The sequence below is a fragment of the Xyrauchen texanus genome, chromosome 31 (genome assembly GCF_025860055.1).
Source record: "Xyrauchen texanus isolate HMW12.3.18 chromosome 31, RBS_HiC_50CHRs, whole genome shotgun sequence".
Lineage (NCBI taxonomy): Eukaryota > Metazoa > Chordata > Actinopteri > Cypriniformes > Catostomidae > Xyrauchen > Xyrauchen texanus.
This window is the reverse complement of record NC_068306.1, coordinates 39268175-39285763: the sequence shown is the minus strand read 5'-3', so window position 1 is coordinate 39285763 and position 17589 is coordinate 39268175. Positions and strand designations below refer to the sequence as shown.

The 17589-nt window shown below is 38.4% G+C and overlaps 1 protein-coding gene across 2 annotated transcripts in view; it reads left to right on the top strand.

The window, feature by feature from the left end:
- Positions 1-17589, top strand: part of LOC127624685 (rap guanine nucleotide exchange factor 6-like) — a 179233-nt gene that overhangs the window by 145805 nt on the left and 15839 nt on the right. Inside the window, exons 19-28 of one of the 2 annotated variants that reach the window (XM_052099517.1) lie at positions 91-331; positions 2790-3176; positions 5928-6139; positions 6604-6727; positions 7242-7265; positions 10985-11202; positions 13434-13613; positions 14050-14178; positions 15643-15765; positions 16499-16673. In XM_052099517.1, the coding sequence (XP_051955477.1) occupies positions 91-331; positions 2790-3176; positions 5928-6139; positions 6604-6727; positions 7242-7265; positions 10985-11202; positions 13434-13613; positions 14050-14178; positions 15643-15765; positions 16499-16673 (1813 nt within the window). The remainder of the gene's footprint in view (positions 1-90; positions 332-2789; positions 3177-5927; positions 6140-6603; positions 6728-7241; positions 7266-10984; positions 11203-13433; positions 13614-14049; positions 14179-15642; positions 15766-16498; positions 16674-17589) is intronic. The other variant, XM_052099518.1, reaches the window with a different exon arrangement.

Here is a 17589-nt window from a genome sequence, read left to right as displayed (position 1 = left end):
CTATATTGTATTTTTAATGATGGAAACAAATTCATTGTAAGTGCAGTCTTGCTTGGCCAGTAAACATCAACATCTTTCTTCTGATAACAGACATTCCAGACCAAGTGATCCGTGTGTTCAAGGTTGACCAGCAGAGCTGTTACATCATCATCAGTAAAGACACCACAGCTAAAGATGTCGTCTCACATGTAGTCAGTGAGTTTGGTCTCATTGCCGCGTCTGAAACCTACTCGCTCTGTGAGGTGTCTGTCAGTCCTGAGGGGGTCATCAAACAGCGCCGACTGCCTGACCAGCTCTCCAAACTAGCTGACCGCATTCAGCTCAACGGCAGGTGAGAGTAACCCAGACAAGAATAAACGACACTTACTAGTGATGTGCCCCAAGCCGAATACCATATTCAGAAAGGCACGAATAATGACAAAAAAATAAATAAAGAATTCATCCGAATAATAGAAAACAATTTGACTGATTATCCAAGAAGCACGAGGATAAAGCGACATTTCAAACAAACATACACAAAATTACAATGAAACCATGAGTCTGTGAAGCCAATTTTACTAAAGTGTAAACCTTATGAATGAAAACAGTGTGATTTAAAACTGGATGGCCGCAGTCTCGTCTGTGTTATTGTGCGTGTTTGAGTTTGTTGAGAGTAACATTCATTAAAACACTACATTATATAATTTTTCCACTCCTTGAAATGTCTATGTTGATGTATCACATGATTCACACATAATCATTCCCATGTATTCATTTATAAACCAACCTAAGCGCAATTATTCGATTTCACAGTAGAGCTCGTCTATCCGTCTCTTAAATTCACCACATTTATATCCACATCAGTTAATGTAGCCTAATGTAGCCTTCATCTGGTAAGAAAAAAATGATTATATTTTTTATAAAATAGTAATAGTGTCATGATTCCCCGTTGTCTGCTCAGTGTTTCACTTGTCAACTGTCTTAAAACTACACTTCCCATAGTTCCCTGCCCTCATCACTGCCAGCAGTCACTCATTGTTCTCACCTGTGTCCTGTTTGATCACCCTGTGTATTTAAACCCTGTTTGTTCCCCAGTTATTGTCGATCGTTGTTTGTGGATGTCTGAAATAGATCACCCTGTTCACCCTGTTCGTGTTCCCTTTATGTTTTCATGTTTTGGTTTCATTTTTCCCCTCGTGGATGTTTCCTTTGTTCCTGTCTTGTTTATTTTCATTTTGTTCAATAAAGAACCCGTGTTTAGATCCCCACTCCTCGTCTGCCTCTCCTACTTACGTAACAAATAGCATAATAATAATAATAATAATAAAAACAATAATTATATAATAATAATAGTAATACTACTATAATAATTATTATTAGGCTATTATTATGAATGGGCATATGAAAGGTATAATTTATTTTATTAATAGAAACTATAAATGTAATGGAATAAAATAAAACAATGGGCATTTAATTTTGTTTTGACGCACTTCTGGATTATGTCCTCCCACCTCTGGTTTTATGGTTAAAAAAAACATAATAAAAATAGTCCATATGACTTGTGTGATATATTCCAAGTCTTCTGAATTTATACATGAGGAACAGACCAAAATCTATCCCTTCTGTTTTGAAGAAAATTCCCCAAAAAAAAGACCTGCTAGAGAATTGTAGATAAACAAAACCTTCTTTTTAATTATAAACATGAACATTGCCATATGCTTGTTTTTCACACTAAATGCAAGCTTTTTAAAATAGCATTTAATCTGGAAAGAGCTTAATCTATATATCAATTAACTATTATTTTACAGTAACATACACAGTAAGCCATTCATTTTCAGTTAACAAAAAAAAGGACGATAATTAGAATACTTAATTCTATGTGTGTGTGTATGTGTGTGTATATATATATATATATATATATATATATATATATATATATATATATATATCACACAATAAAAACGGCTGCCTCAAGAGATTAAAAATTAACAAAAAATTCCATAGACTTCTATTGAATTGGTCTCCACTCATATCTAGGGATTACAATGTAACAGAGACTTGGGGATGGTCTCTTTTGACTTAGGCCAGTATGCAGCCATTTTGCAACTGGGTGGTTGCAAGTAATGCCCTAGCAACCACCTAGCAATTACCTAAAAGACTCTGACATTGCATAAACAAGTTATTTAGAGAATTTATTTATAACAATAAAGATGCAGTATTATATATATATACTGTTTTTGTGGAGAATATCAAGGTATTTTCACCAAATACGGATTTAAGATTAGTTTTCACATTTTTTTAAACTTCTAAAAATGACCCGAACATAATAGGAGGGTTAAATCACTGAAAACATGTCTAGTTGTCTTTCTGTCAACTCAAATCACATGAATAGCGTGTCAAGACATTAAAGACAATAAAATGTGTGCACTGTCTCCTTGTTACAGTATATGGTGTCAAATGGCTACACTCCACTTTTCCATGATTTGAACAGAAAATGGAAATTAATCTGTGATTATCTGTGAATAATAACTTTAATTTAGGTTTGTTCCCAATCATATGACATCAGAAGTCTTGGAATATAGCACACGAGTCATATTAACTACTTTAATGGTGCCTTTTTGCAGCTCAAAAGCCCAATAACATTTACTTTAATTGTATTAAAAAGAGCAGTGTGAATACTGTTAAGAATTTCCACGAAAGAGAGAAAATCATACGGGTTTGGAACTGAAGCTGCTTCCATTCTTTGGAATATTTTTCGGTAAAAACAAAAGACAATTCTTATTAATACCATCTTTGATTTGTGTGCTTAGGTACTACCTGAAGAACAACATGGAAACGGAGACGCTGTGCTCGGATGAAGATGCTCAGGATCTCTTGAGGGAAAGTCAGATCAGTCTTCTGCAGCTCAGCACGGTGGAGGCCGCAGCTCAGCTGTCCATGCGAGACTTCAGCCTGTTCCGCAACATTGAGTCTACAGAGTACGTGGATGACCTGTTCAAGCTGGATCCGGGTGGTGGTAGCAACAGGCATCTGAAGCAGTTTGAGGATGTCATCAACCAGGAGACCTTCTGGGTTGCAACTGAGATACTGCGCGAGTCCAACGCAATTAAACGCATGAAGACTATCAAACACTTCATCAAGATTGCTCTGCACTGTCGCGAGTGCAAGAACTTCAACTCCATGTTTGCCATTATCAGGTCAGTCAGTCTTTAGGTCATTTTTTCAGAACAACACATATCTTGGGGTTCCACAGTGTTTCCACAAACTGCTGGAGTTTCCAACGTGTTCTACCTTACCTAATAATTGATGATTTATCAAATATTCCAAAGATTCTTGATGTCACAGAATGGGGTGTTTTAAGGAAGGACCCAAGCGCAGATGGTATCAATGAGCTTTTATTTAAAATACAATATTTGACAAACTCTATCGAGGGAGAAAAGAACACAAACAAAACCAACTGAAATACAGTGCATCTGGAAAGTATTCACAGTGCTTAATTTTTACCACATTTTGTTGTTACAGCCTTATTCCAAAATGTATTAAATTAATTATTTTCCTCAAAATTCTACAAATAATACCCCATAATGACAGCGTGAAAGAAGTTTGTTTGAAATCTTTGCAAATTTATTAAAAATAAAAAACAAAAATAATGTACATAAGTATTCACAGCCTTTGCTCAATACTTGCCAATTACAGCCTCAAGTCTTTTTGTGTATGATGCTACAAGCTTGGCACACCTATTTTTGGGCAGTTTCTCCCATTCTTCTTTGCAGGACCTCTCAAGCTCTATCAGGTTGGATGGGGAGCGTTGGTCCACAGCCATTTTTAGATCTCTCCAGAGATGTTCAATTGGGTTCAAGTCTGGGCTCTGGCTGGGCCACTCAAGGAGTTGTCCCGTAGCCACTCCTTTGTTATCTTGGCTGTGTGCTTAGGGTCGTTGTCCTGTTGGAAGATGAATCTTCTAAGTCTGAGGTCCAGAGCGCTCTGGAGCAAGTTTTCATCAAGGATGTTGCTGTACATTGCTGCATTCATCTTTCCCTCGATCCTGACTAGTCTCCCAGTTCCTGCTACTGAAAAACATCCCCACAGCATGATGCTGCCACCACCATGCTCCACTGTAGGGATGGTATTGTCCAGGTAATGAGCGGTGCCTGTTTCCTCCAGACATGATGCTTGCCATTCAGGCCAAAGTGTTCAATCCTTGTTTCATCAGACCAGAGAATTTTGTTTCTCATAATCTGAGAGTCCTTCAGGTGCCTTTTGGTAAACTACAGGCAGGCTGTCATCTGCCTTTTGCTGAGGAGTGGCTTCCGTCTGGCCACTTTACCATACAGGCCTGATTGGTGGAGTGCTGCAGAGATGGTTGTTCTTCTGGAAGTTTCTCCTCTCTCCACAGAGAAATGCTGGAGCTCTGTCAGAGTGACCATCGGGTTCTTATTCACCTCCCTGACTTAAGGCACTTCTCCCCCGATCGCTCAGTTTGGCCAGGCGGCCAGCTCTAGGAAGAGTCCTGCAGGTTCCAAACGTCTTCCATTTATGGATGAAGGAGGCCACTGTGCTCATTGGGACCTTCAATGCTGCAGACATTTTTCAGAAATCAAGTTGTAGAAACATCTCTAGGATGATCAGTGGAAACAGGATGCACCTGAATTAAATTTTGAGTGTCATGGCAAAGGCTGTGAATACTTAAGTACATTTTATTTTTTTCATTTTTTATTTTTAATAAATATCAAACAAACTTCTTTCACATTGTCATTATATGGGGTATTGTTTGTAGAATTTTGAGGAAAATAAAGAATTTAATACATTTTGGAAAAAGGCTGTAACATAAAATGAAATCAAACAGGTTAATGAGGGCCAGGTGAAACCAATAAACTAATAATGAGCAGACAATGAGGCAGGGTGTGATGCAAGACATGTGGCAATACAGAAACTAATCAAAGCCACACGCTCTCACAGACACATCACCTGAATGACACGAACGCATATCTCCAGAGACAAAGGCAACATGCACCCATGCCATACTACAGACAAGATTGGACATTTGTGCAAGGGCACAACATGACTACGGTTCGTGACCCGGATGCGCAGCACAAAGCAAGCGCAACGCGACTCACGCCCGAGGTCACAAGAGACAATTTCAGAATGATTGGCACGACTGCATGCCGCAAGAATGACATAAGAGCAATGCACTCGTGCCAATAACTGACAAGACAATGCATGACAGCACCAAAAGGACGAGCCATTCACTCTCACATAGACTAGAGCAGTGGTTCCCAACCCTGTTATTGGAGGCCCCCCAACACTACACATTTTGAATATCCCCCTAATCAAAGAAGTGTATAAGCTGTTGGCCCCACACAGCTACCACCGGACCTACCAACAGTGTAGGGAAAAGTAAAAAAAAAACTTAAAAGTGACTACAGAACTATCAAGGAAAAGTGGAAGTGGTTCGACCAAATGGACGCTATCTAAACTGAGCAATGGGAGGGAGAGTGCCCTGAACTGGCTTTGATCCACGATGGAGTATGGTCTATATAACTCTATACTCTGCTTGAAAGCTTCACTTTATTTAGTTGACCAGATACTAGTAGAGCTAGTAGCTAACAGCTAGCAGTCGTGTTATTATTTTGGTCAGATTGTGTCGTGTTTAAGATGATGTCACGGCAGTAGAGGCGGCGCAACTATGACGATCAGCCTATAATCCCACCCATGCTGATGAGGCACTAAAATGCAGTGGAAATGCAAGCTCAGAAAAGTAAAGCGAGTAGAGTTGAGACGAGTCAAACCGTAATGTGCAGTGGAAAAGTGCCAAAGGTCTGCAGTGCTAAAAGCTGAAAAAACACCAGTGTACTCATTCTCAATAAATGTGGTAACGTAACACCTAAATACAGGAATGTGGTGATGGAAGATGTTTAGAGGAAGTGTTTTGTTTTTGTGGTCTTCAGTGGTCTTAATCTGGCTCCAGTGGCTCGATTAAGGAGCACATGGGAGAAACTGCCCAGCAAATATGAGAAACTGTTCCGGGATCTTCAGGACATCTTTGACCCATCACGCAACATGGCCAAATACCGCAACATACTGAGCAGCCAGAGCGTCCAGCCACCAATCATCCCGCTGTTTCCTGTGGTGAAGAAAGACCTCACCTTCCTACATGAAGGTCAGAACATGAATGGCTGTAATGTCCGTGTAGGGTGTGTAAATACATTTTGTGTGAATACTAGGTATGTACTATAAAAGTTAACGTGTTTCAATGATTAATTAAATATGTTTAACGCTTATTTCTTTCTTTTTTCTGTTGATGTTAACACATTCAACTTGAATTTATAACTTTCATTGAAGTTGCATTTCAAGTTTCAGTTTGGGCATGTGATATATAGCCTATATCACATTGACCAATGGCTAATTAATAACTACACAAATATAATTAATTTTCTTTTCTTAATAAAATAACTGAATGCTATGATAGATATATAAATATTTTAATCGATTGAGCCTTAATATGCAAAAAGTAATGTGAATATTTAAAACATACACGTGTTAACAATTTCTCCTCTGATGTCTAAATAGTGTTAAATTGCGTAAGTTGACACATTTGCTCTGTGTTCTGTTGATGCTGCTCAGGTAACGACTCTAGTGTGGATGGCTTGGTGAATTTTGAAAAATTACGAATGATCGCCAAGGAGATTCGGCATGTTGTGCGCATGACTTCAGCAAACATGGACCCAGCGCTCATGTTCAGACAGAGGTGAAGACTTCAAACTGATTTCTGCACAGAACGGAGTGAAGGCCTGAAATATTAAATGGGGGGAAAAAACCCACCTTAAAGTCAACATGAAATCAAAATGTACTTTTTATATACACATTCCTGGTTTTCCCATTTTACACAATCCATTTAATCCCTGATGGATAAAATCAAGCCTATTTTTCTTATTGAAAAATTCCCCTTCTAGTCTGTTTCACTCTGAAATATGTCACTGTAGTAAAATGGGTGGAATGGTGTTTCATGTTGACATTAAATGTAAAAGACATCCTTCTCACTCTGTTTTCATTTGAAACATCAAATTCCCTTTTATCCTGCCTTTGAATCACTCGCACCCACTAAATATTCAGGGTGGACACATAAACATCTCTCCACAACACACACTCTGTTTGTGATTGATCCATGTCCAGTCTTCGGTGGTGGTTTCGTTGTCTGTCTGAGTGTATTCTCTCTCTTTTCTGTTAACCTGGTTTCCTCCTCTCGTGGGCTTTGTTGGCAGGAAGAAAAGGTGGAAGAGTTTAGGGTAAGTCTGTCTCAAGTGCTGAGCTGCATCCTGCATGTCCTCAATGTGTCATGATCATTAACCCGAACATTCCCTGAAGAAGAACACTACAGCACCTCATATGGTTCCTCTGCTTCTGTTGTTGGATGCATTTCCAGTTAATTTCCCTCCTTTTCTAAACCATTCGTCTTCATTTAAAGGTGCACTCTGTAATTGTTTTCCCATTTAAAAACGTTTACCCCTGTACACCTCTCTCTAACCGTGTTATTTGACACTTTCGGTATCAGAATAAACAAATCATGGCTGACTGAATAGATCACAAAAGTATAATAATTCTTTATTTTGAAATCATGTAAGGACTTTTATTTTCAAATCACCTACTCATTGGAACACATTTCCGTATGCACACAGTTACTTTGTAACTAGCGTCGACCTCATTATTTGACATACAAATCACAATAATGGTGACTACCAAAAACAACATATTAAGTATAAGATGAGCTCTGAATAATCACAAAATGACAAATAACTGCAAGTTACAACAAATACAATAACAGCAGCATAAATAAAACAGTAAAATGGCAAACATTAAAGCTATGATTAGTACATACTCATTTGTATAATTTATTCATACCAAAATACTGTACTGGGTGCTTAATAATCTTATGACAGTCTTATTAGGCACAGATTGCTCACTCACACCTTGCTGAATAATGCAGTTTGGGTCTTTGAGGCTTACTTTGTTTAAAGGATGGCAAAAACAGCACCTGTAAAAGCCCAGAGCTTTTCATTTTTTCTCAAAATTAATCAGGGGAAGGAATTACAATACTGCCGATATAAAGATACAAAAAACTCACATAGAGAAAATATGAGAAATTAATCTGCAAAATATCTGCAAAGATCTGCACTTTAAGAGGTATGTTTATATTTTACATATATTTATATTTGTATATATTCTGGTTAACGTTCTCACCGTTTTCTTTTTTTTATTTGATTATGTAAATAAATATATACAAATAGTTATGAGTAATTGACATGAAATCTTAAGCATTGTCATCAGTGTCCTGCTGTGTGACACTTTCTTCATCTAACTACAGTTGAAGTCAGAAGTTTACATACACCTTAGCCAAATACATTTAAACTCAGTTTTTCACAATTCCTGACATTTCATCGTAGAAAATATTTCCTGTCTTAACTCAGTTAGGATCACTAATTTATTTTAAGAATGTGAAATGTCAGAATAATAGGAGAGAATTATTTATTTCAGGTTTTATTTTTTTCAACACGTTCCCTGTGGGTCAGAAGTTTACATAAATTTAGTATTTGGTAGCATTGCCTTAAAATTGTTTAACTTGGGTCAAACATTTTTGGTAGCCTTCCACAAGCTTCTCACAGTAAGTGCAATTTTGGCCCATTCCTCCGGACAGAACTAGTGTGACTGAGTCAGGTTTGTAGGCCTTCATGATCGACACACGCTTTTTCCACACAAATTTTGCCAACAAATTTTCTGTTGGATTGAGGTCAGAGCTTTGTGATGGCTGCTCCAATACCTTGACTTTGTTGTCCTTAAGCCATTTTGCCACAACTTTGGAGGTATGCTTAGGGTCATTGTCCATTTGGAAGACCCATTTGTGACCGACCTTTAACTTCCTGGCTGATGTCTTGAGATGTTGCTTCAATATATCCACAAAATGTTCCTTCCTCTTGATGCCATACATTTTGTGAAATGCACCAGTCCCTCCCTCCTCCATGCACCAGACCCCCACAACATGATGCTGCCACCCCCTTGCTTCACGGTTGGAATGGTGTTCTTTGGCTTGCAAGCCTCACCCTTTTTCCTCCAAACATAACAATGGACATCAAGGCCAAAAAGTTCAATTTTTGTTTCATTAGACCAGAGAACATTTATCCAAAAAGTAAGATCATTGTCCCCATGAGCACTTGCAAACTCTAGTCTGGTTTTTTATGGCAGTTTTGGAGCAGTGGATCCTTACTTGCTGAGCAGTCTTTTATGTTATGTCGATATAGACTAATTTTACTGTGGATATAGATACTTGTCTACATGTTTCCTCCAGCATCGTCACAAGGTTCTTTGCTGTTGTTCTGGGATTGATTTGCACTTTTCGCTCCACACTACGTTCATCTCTAGAAGACAGAACATGTCTCCTTCCTGGCTGAATGGCACCATCGTGTTTATACTTGCGTACTATTGTTTGTACAGATGAACATGGTGCCTTCAGTCATTTAGAAATCGCTCCCAAGGATGAACCAGAATTGTGGAGGTCCACTTGGCTGATTTCTTTTGATTTTCCCATGATGTCAAGCAAAGAGTTTGAAGGTAGGCCTTAAAATACATCCATAGGTACACCTCCAATTCAGTACACCTCCTATCAGAAGCTAATTGGCTAAATGTCTAAAGGCTTGACATCATTTTCTGACATTTTCCAAGCTGCCTAAAGGCACAGTTTACGTAGTGTATGTAAACTTCCGACCCACTGGAATTGTGATATGGTCAAGTAAAAGTGAAACAGTCTGTCTGTAAACAATTGTTGGAAAAATGACTCATGTCATGCACAAAGTAGATGTCCTAAACTACTTGCCAAAACTATAGTTTGCTAATATTAAATATGTGGAGTGGTTAAAAAATTAGTTTTAATGACTTCAACCTAAATGTATGTAAACTTCTGACTTCAACTGGTTAACCAGCCCATCTGACACAACAATCATGCCACAGTCCAAATCACTGAGATCACATTTTTCCCCATTTTGATATTTGATGTGAACATTAACTGAAGCTGACCTGTATCTGCATGATTTTATCCACTGCACTGCTGCCACATGATTGGCTGATTAGATAATCACATGGATGATTGGCGGTGCCAGACGGGCTGGTTTGAGTATTTCTGTAAATGATGATCTCCTGGGATTTTCACACACAACAGTCTCTAGAATTTACTTTGACTGGTGCCAAAAACAAAAAACATCCAGTGAGTGACAGTTCTGTGAATGGAAATGCCTTGTTGATGAGAGAGGTCAACATAGAATAACCAGACTGGTTTGAACTGACAAAGTCGACGTTAACCGCTAAGTACAATTGTGGTGAGAAGAATATCATATCAGAATGCTATTCTGAGATGCGAGTTGGCGCTGTTTTGGTGGCACAAGGGGGACCTACACGATATTAGGCAGGTGTTTTTAATGTTGTTGCTGATATGTGTAAACAAATGACTGAGTGCACCTTTAAAAGTTCATGATCATCTATTTTGACATTAATGGAGCTGAACATGTGTTGTATGGCTGCTTTACACTGCTGTTTTCTGAATGGCAACAGGTGTTTTTTTAAGGCTGTTCAAACATGACATGTTAGTATTTTGTACAGTAAGTACATGAGTTGGAAAACCCTTCAGGTTTGTCAGATGGGACTGGCCTACAATGTCAGAACACAGTAACTACACCAACAAAATATGGCTTCAGTTTTTGATTATCCAGACAAATGTGGAATTTTAAAATTGTGTCACTCTATTTTCTTTGAATCTGAGCATAGTTGAGTCTAATCCACCTGTACAAATGTCATAACACAATTTGGACATAATGTATAGTTACTGTGTTTTGTCTTTGCAGGGCAATACAGTGTCTGCCGTTGTGATGTCATCTGTTAGGTTGTGATGCTGCAGACGTCCAGCAAAGGTCACAAGAGCGTGTCAGTTCTTTCTCTCACTTCCTGTTCTTCTCCTCCTCAGGTCTTTGAGTCAGGGCAGCACCAACTCAAACCTGCTGGACGTTCAGGGCAATCATAAGAAGCGTGTGAGGCGCAGCTCTTTTCTTAATGCCAAAAAACTGTACGAGGATGCTCAGATGGCGCGGAAGGTGAAGCAGTATTTGGCACACCTGGAGGTGGAGACGGACGAGGAGAAGTTCCAAATCATGTCGCTGCAGTGTGAACCGGCCTACAGCACGTGTGCGTAAACTGATCAACAGACTGCAGACTTAGTGGGGTTATTCTTCTTCACCTATCTTTACTCAGGGCCCCAGACTGAGTAAAAAAAAATTACAGAGCCATTGGCTCATAAACTGAAACATTTTGAGAGCCAAATGGCTGTTTTTAATTGCCAAATTACAGAATTGCTCAGTTTTGTTCAGAAGCAAGATTGAAAGCTGAAGAATGTGTCTGATAACAGATTAATTAGCTAATATAGTTTTAAAAATGATATATCTACAAGTAATTGTATATACAAACAGAAAAATGAAACAAAATATGATGGCTGATTAGCTGAAAAAGTGACTTATTCACACTGCTAACCTAAGCTCTAGAGTTCAAACAGAGACTATTTAGCAGAGATGGATCACTTTTATTTGTGATTTAACGTTTTTATTGATGCACAAAACAAAGCATATATATACATGGAATCAACATTTAATATTCACACAGAAATAAATAAATTATAAAAATATATATAATAATCACACACATCCACAGCTAATCCTCTCTTTCCGCTACATCTCCCCGTGACACTTTTATTAAAATTAATGGGAGATATTGGAACGGTCAATGGATGTAGACAGGAAGTCCAGCCTTACAGATAAAAGAGCCAATCACTTTTTAGATACAGACATTGTCTATCAGTCAGCTCCAGAACGCACATACGCATTAGCTATACAAGCCAGGAAAATTTAGTTTTTTAGTGTAATCTGAGGTAAAGAAACTAAATGTATGATGTGAGTGTTGTCAGATTTTACTGCTGATTAGAAATATGTCCTTTGATCGTAATATTGACCAACCGTTTTGGAGATTTCTGTCTTTCCCCATTCAAGTAGAAAATAGCAGCCCAGGAGCATTCCAAAGATGGCCACCGAGTGACCTGACTTGCATATTTGAATATGTATTAGTTACTTGAAAATCAGTTCACAAACCATCTGGTGACCAGCACAGACACACTTCTGTTTGAGTTTTAGAAGTCCAGATTTCTCTGGTATAGTTTTTCCCAATCGCACATACACATTTTGGATGTATCCATAAATTAGGTGTGTTAAACCCGCTATACTATAGGATTTTTACTGTCCTTTAAGATTCTTCCTTGTCAGACTGTACGATACACATCGTAGTGGACTGTGGTCCCAATCATCCCAATCAGTGAACGTGAGTTGCGGAATAGAAGCAGCGAGATTTGCCCGGAGGAGCTTTAGTAGCTCCAATACCACTGATCATAACATATGAAAAGAAAGATGGATTTTTTCAAATAGGCCTATAATAAGACAGCCTAATCAAATACAGAAAATTACAGATTTGAAGAATGAACACGAGTCGGTGAGGTAGTCTACAGTAATAATTAGCTAGCACAAGCAAAGATTCATTGTGGAAGTAAGAAAGACTTGTGGCCCAAAAAATGACCAAGTTCTGCGTTTACATTGGGAAAACAAAAAAGGCTGGTTATAGTATGTCTTACTCCTCTTTTAGAATTAGTAACCTATCGGTCACACAAAATGTAAAAAATTCAGCAGACTATCTCATCTGGCCATCATGTTAGCAGTCACACTATAAGTGTGATGCAAAATGTCTGACACTGTGATGGTCTTTAGTCTCCAACGAAGTTTGGTCAAATGCAATTAATCGGCCGGTGGTGAGCATGTCACACTAAATGTTGTAAGATTGCCGATTTTGCCGTACGACGACAAAAAATCCTTCAGGATTTCCCAAATTTGTCTCAGACGGCAGAATCGTGGCCAAAATTATACAGTGAGCAATGGGCTTTGAACAAGGGTGGAATCCAAAAAGTGCAGTGCTGGGATCCTCCAGCCAGGACCAGGAGACTGAACAGCATCTAAAACAATTGTGCCTATTCACTGCCATCTAGTGGGCATCCTTATCACAGAACACAGAGGTGCTCAGAAAGGTTTCAGGTACTGTTTTACTCAAGACTATTGTAGTCTTTGCAGTAGACACATGCAGGTATTAAATAATGTGGAATGGACCCTTTTCATAGAATGTGATGTCATGGTTCCGCCTTATTTAAAGGTGTAAATCAAGCAAACTTTTTTATATTAAAATTTTTTTATTTTATGAATATTTGTAACATTATACATTGTATCATATTACCTTGGAATTACCTTATGAGGTTTTTTTAATACAGCTGCTGAGAGTCCAGCCCTGAAATGCTTAGTTGATCATGTTGTGTGTTTGTTGTCCTGCAGTATCTAAGAACCTGAACGAGCGGAGGTCCACTAAATCAGACATGTCTCCAGTGTCCATGCGCACGGGTCTGTCCTCGGCCAAGTCTCAGAACCGTGTCTCTCAGGTGCTTCAGGTTCCACCTGTCAGTCTTTACCCTCTACGCAAGAAGAGCATCGCTAAAGATCTGGCAGCTTCATTCAGTATGTGACACTTCATAATCACTCGTCTTCATAATGTACATTTTTTCTCATCAAACGTTTATGTTTGTACATTCTGATATGTGCAGCTTTATGCTTGTGTATTGTGTTATAGGTCATTGAACATCTAACATGTGTGCAGATGTGGGTTACCTTGGGTTTTGTGAAGCCCTACAAGTTACAAATAACTAAACGTAACTACATATATCCTAGTGTGAAATTAATTATATTTATTGAAAGTTTCACATTACTTGAAATACTAGGGGTACTTCCAAGAAAATGGTTTACATCATGGAGGTTCAAATGGCAAGACAGGCTGATAACTCTTGATCTATTCCACAATATCAGTGGAATGTGTTAAAACAGCAGTGAATGGCTCCCTCTGCTGTTTGTGTTGTGACAGTGTAATGGATTTGAGACGGTCTGTTGTGCTCTACAGGTCCAAACTCCCCTCAGATGGTAAAGAAAGCAACTGATGACACGTGTGTAAAGAGACTTGAAGACACATCCACCGTTTCGTCCCTGCACTCCAGTCCTACAGTCTCTCCTCAGGGATCTCCACGCAAAGGTATGACCCCAAATATCAGTCACATGTTTTCTTAAACGTTCAGGTTTTACTCAATGAAACACATGACCATTTACTCATTTGCTTTCACAATTTTCCTAATGTTTATCAATCTACAGTATACTGGCATTTTTTCAGACAAAAACATGGTGCGTTCTGAAATTATAAACAAATATTTTCTATAAGGTATGCACACCACTGCCATAGATTTTTTACTCTAGCCATCACTGGATGAAATATTGTGGATACAGATCTTTCATATAGCCTACAAAATGTATTTTCAGTTTTTTGTGGTTTGACAGCTTGAAGAAACCTACAGTATTCAAAGCTGCATATAGAGAAACGTAATAAAAAAAGTTACCATTTCTAATCGATCAGGTTGCGCAGTTACAAAAGTTTCATACACTAACCTGCAAACTCATCAATGTCAAAGTACAAAAACCTTTGTAACTTTTGTGTGTATGGTGACTAGATTCACAACTTTGGACTGGCTCCAGCACTGCATCTACGCATCCTTCAGTTTTAAAGGAATATTCTGGGTTCAACACAAGTTAAGCTTAATCGACAGTATTTGTGGCATAATGTTGATAACCACAAAAATATATTTTGACTGGTCCCTCCTTTTCTTAAAAAGAAAGCAAAAATCGACGTTACAGTGGGGCACATGATGATGTAAGTGAGTGTGTCCAATTTTTGGAGGATTTAAAAGCAGAAATGTAAAGTTTATAATTTATAAAAAAGCACTTAACTGTACATTAATTGTTATTATTTGAGCTGTAAAGTTGTTTAAATCATAATTTTTACAGTAGTTTTAGGGTTTGTTGACATTACTTCATGGCAAAGAAGTTATAAAATTGGCTACTATTTTACAGAGAGAAGGTTTGTAAGTGATTGTATTACCCTAAATCATGTTTACATGCTTTTCTTTTATGTTTTGTGGCTATACTTTTGAAACCGTATTTTAACGTTCACAAATTCACTTCCATTATAAGTGCCTCACTGGAACACAGATTTTTGCTTTTTTTAAAGAAAAGGAGGTACAAGTCAAAATGATTTTTTGTGGTAATCAACATTATGACACAAAAGCTGTCGATTGAGCTTAACTTGTGTTGAACCTAGAATATTCAATTTTCTTAAGTACAGTAAATGTTATATCACCCTCTTGTGTTCTCCCAAAGCTATTACACCAGACTACATTACACGGAAGGCCAACTGACAGTGAATTGGAAAGCACACAAATAAGGCTTCTAATTTACATGTCAGCTAATGTTAATACTGTATGTAGATGCCTTAAAAAGTTTAAAATTGCGTGCAGCTCAATAATCGATGTATAGATATCTTATGAAATTCCTAATTGCACATATCAATATTTGCTGAGAAAACCTCCTAATGTTTTGTAATCCATACATTAGCATAAAATTACTGTGGTCCACATATGATTGAAATCTTCCAAAAATTGTGTTGCAGTGGGCGGAGCTCCGAAGCAGAACTGCAGTCAGCTGAACCTGTCGGGCTCGTCCTCATCCCTCACCAGCGAGGTCAGCAGTAGAGCGGGAGCCAGTGGCGCCGCCAGCCGCACATACGGCATAGGTGGGGCTTTCCTCCATAGACAGATGATGAAGATGACCTGTCAGAGCAACGGACAGGAAGAGAGTAGACAGAGACAGGAAGTGACCTCAGCAGAGACCCCACGCAAACGCTTCAGGTCCCCCTTCAGGATCCTTAGAGACAGGAGCAGATCCAGGGACAAAACCAGTAGAAGCAATGCTGGTCAGACAGACAGAGGAGTGAGACAGGACGAGCTGCAGACAGACAGTCTGAACCCCATGGCAAAGCTTCAGATAGACAGACACAAAAGGAGAAAAACTGTCTGATATAGAGACAGAGGTTTTTGATAGAATAGTTTTAAACAGTGTTGTTCATCAAGCCTCAGTAAAGTAGCTGTGATGATGTCAGATGTTCCTGTTTACAGTGTTTTCCACATTATTAAGTGTTGTGTAATCATCTAACTGCACTAATGAAGCTATTTTTGTTCAGTAATTAGATGCACGTGTATGTTATGATTGATGTCAGTGTTATTTTATAGATCTAACTGTACGGACTTGTCTTTAATATTTTAGATGATTTGGTTTTAAATCAGATTGGTTCTTCACTGTTCAGCTTGTTTATTTGTATTTGTCATTTTATATGGTTTTCATCTATTATAATGTTGTATAATAAAATTCAGATGTTGATATTGAGATGTTCAGTCCATGTACATGGTCCTCAGTAATGTTCTCGCAGTCTTTTAACACACTGACCTGTCTTTATGCCTCTCTGATAGGTTATGCTCTCATGCCAGTGGGCCGGTCCGATCTGTCTGACTCCAGTGAGATATCGTCCCGCTCCAGTATCGTCAGTAACTGCTCTGTGGACTCAATGCCCACAGCATCCTCTGTTATCTGCCCACCGGAGGCCATCACAAACACACAATCTGACTGCAGTCAGCCTGGCACAAGGTAGGACATCCCACATCATCTCACCAGACTGCATTATATCTTTATTACATATTTATATTTAATTGTAAAAGAAATAATAACAATAAAATAAATGGGCTTTAAAGGAATAGTTCATATTAAAACAAAATTTCTGTGATAATTTACAGCCTCATGTTATTCCAAACCCATATGCTTAAAATCTTCTTTTGTGTTTCACTGAAGAAAGTCATGTGGGTTTGGAACAACATGAGGACACAATTTTCATTTTTGAGTGAACAAGTTTTTTAACTTAAGGCAAATTAAATCAGACAAAGACAAAAGTGCATGAAAATATATGTACACCGATCAGCCACAACATTAAAACCAAATTCTTTCCATAAGAGCAAAATCTGGACATTGATTGTGGCTGCCAACCCGCATCTTAGAATAGCATTCTGACATTATATTCTTCTCACCACAAGTGTACAGAGGGGTTATCTGAGTTACTTTGTCAGTTTAAACCTGTCTGGCCGTTCTCTGTTGACCTCTCTCACCAACAAGGCATTTCCGACCACAGAACTGCCAATCACTGGATGGTTTTTTGTTCTGGCACCATTATGAGTAAATTCTAGAGACTGTTGTGTGTGAAAATCCCTGGAGATCAGCAGTTACAGAAATACTCAAACCAGCCTGTTTGGAACCAACAATCATCCATGTGATTATCAGTCAATCGTATGGAAACAATGCAGTGCATGAAATTATTCAGATATGAGTCAGGAGCATCAGTTAATGTTCACATCAACCATGGCATGATTGTTGGTGCCAGACAGGCTGGTTTGTGTATTTCTGTAACTGCTGATCTCCTGGTATTTTCACACAATGTCCTGACTGTACTTTGTGATCAGTTGAATGCCACTTTGGTGAATGAAAGTACCAATTTTCTTCCCTAACAGCTAAA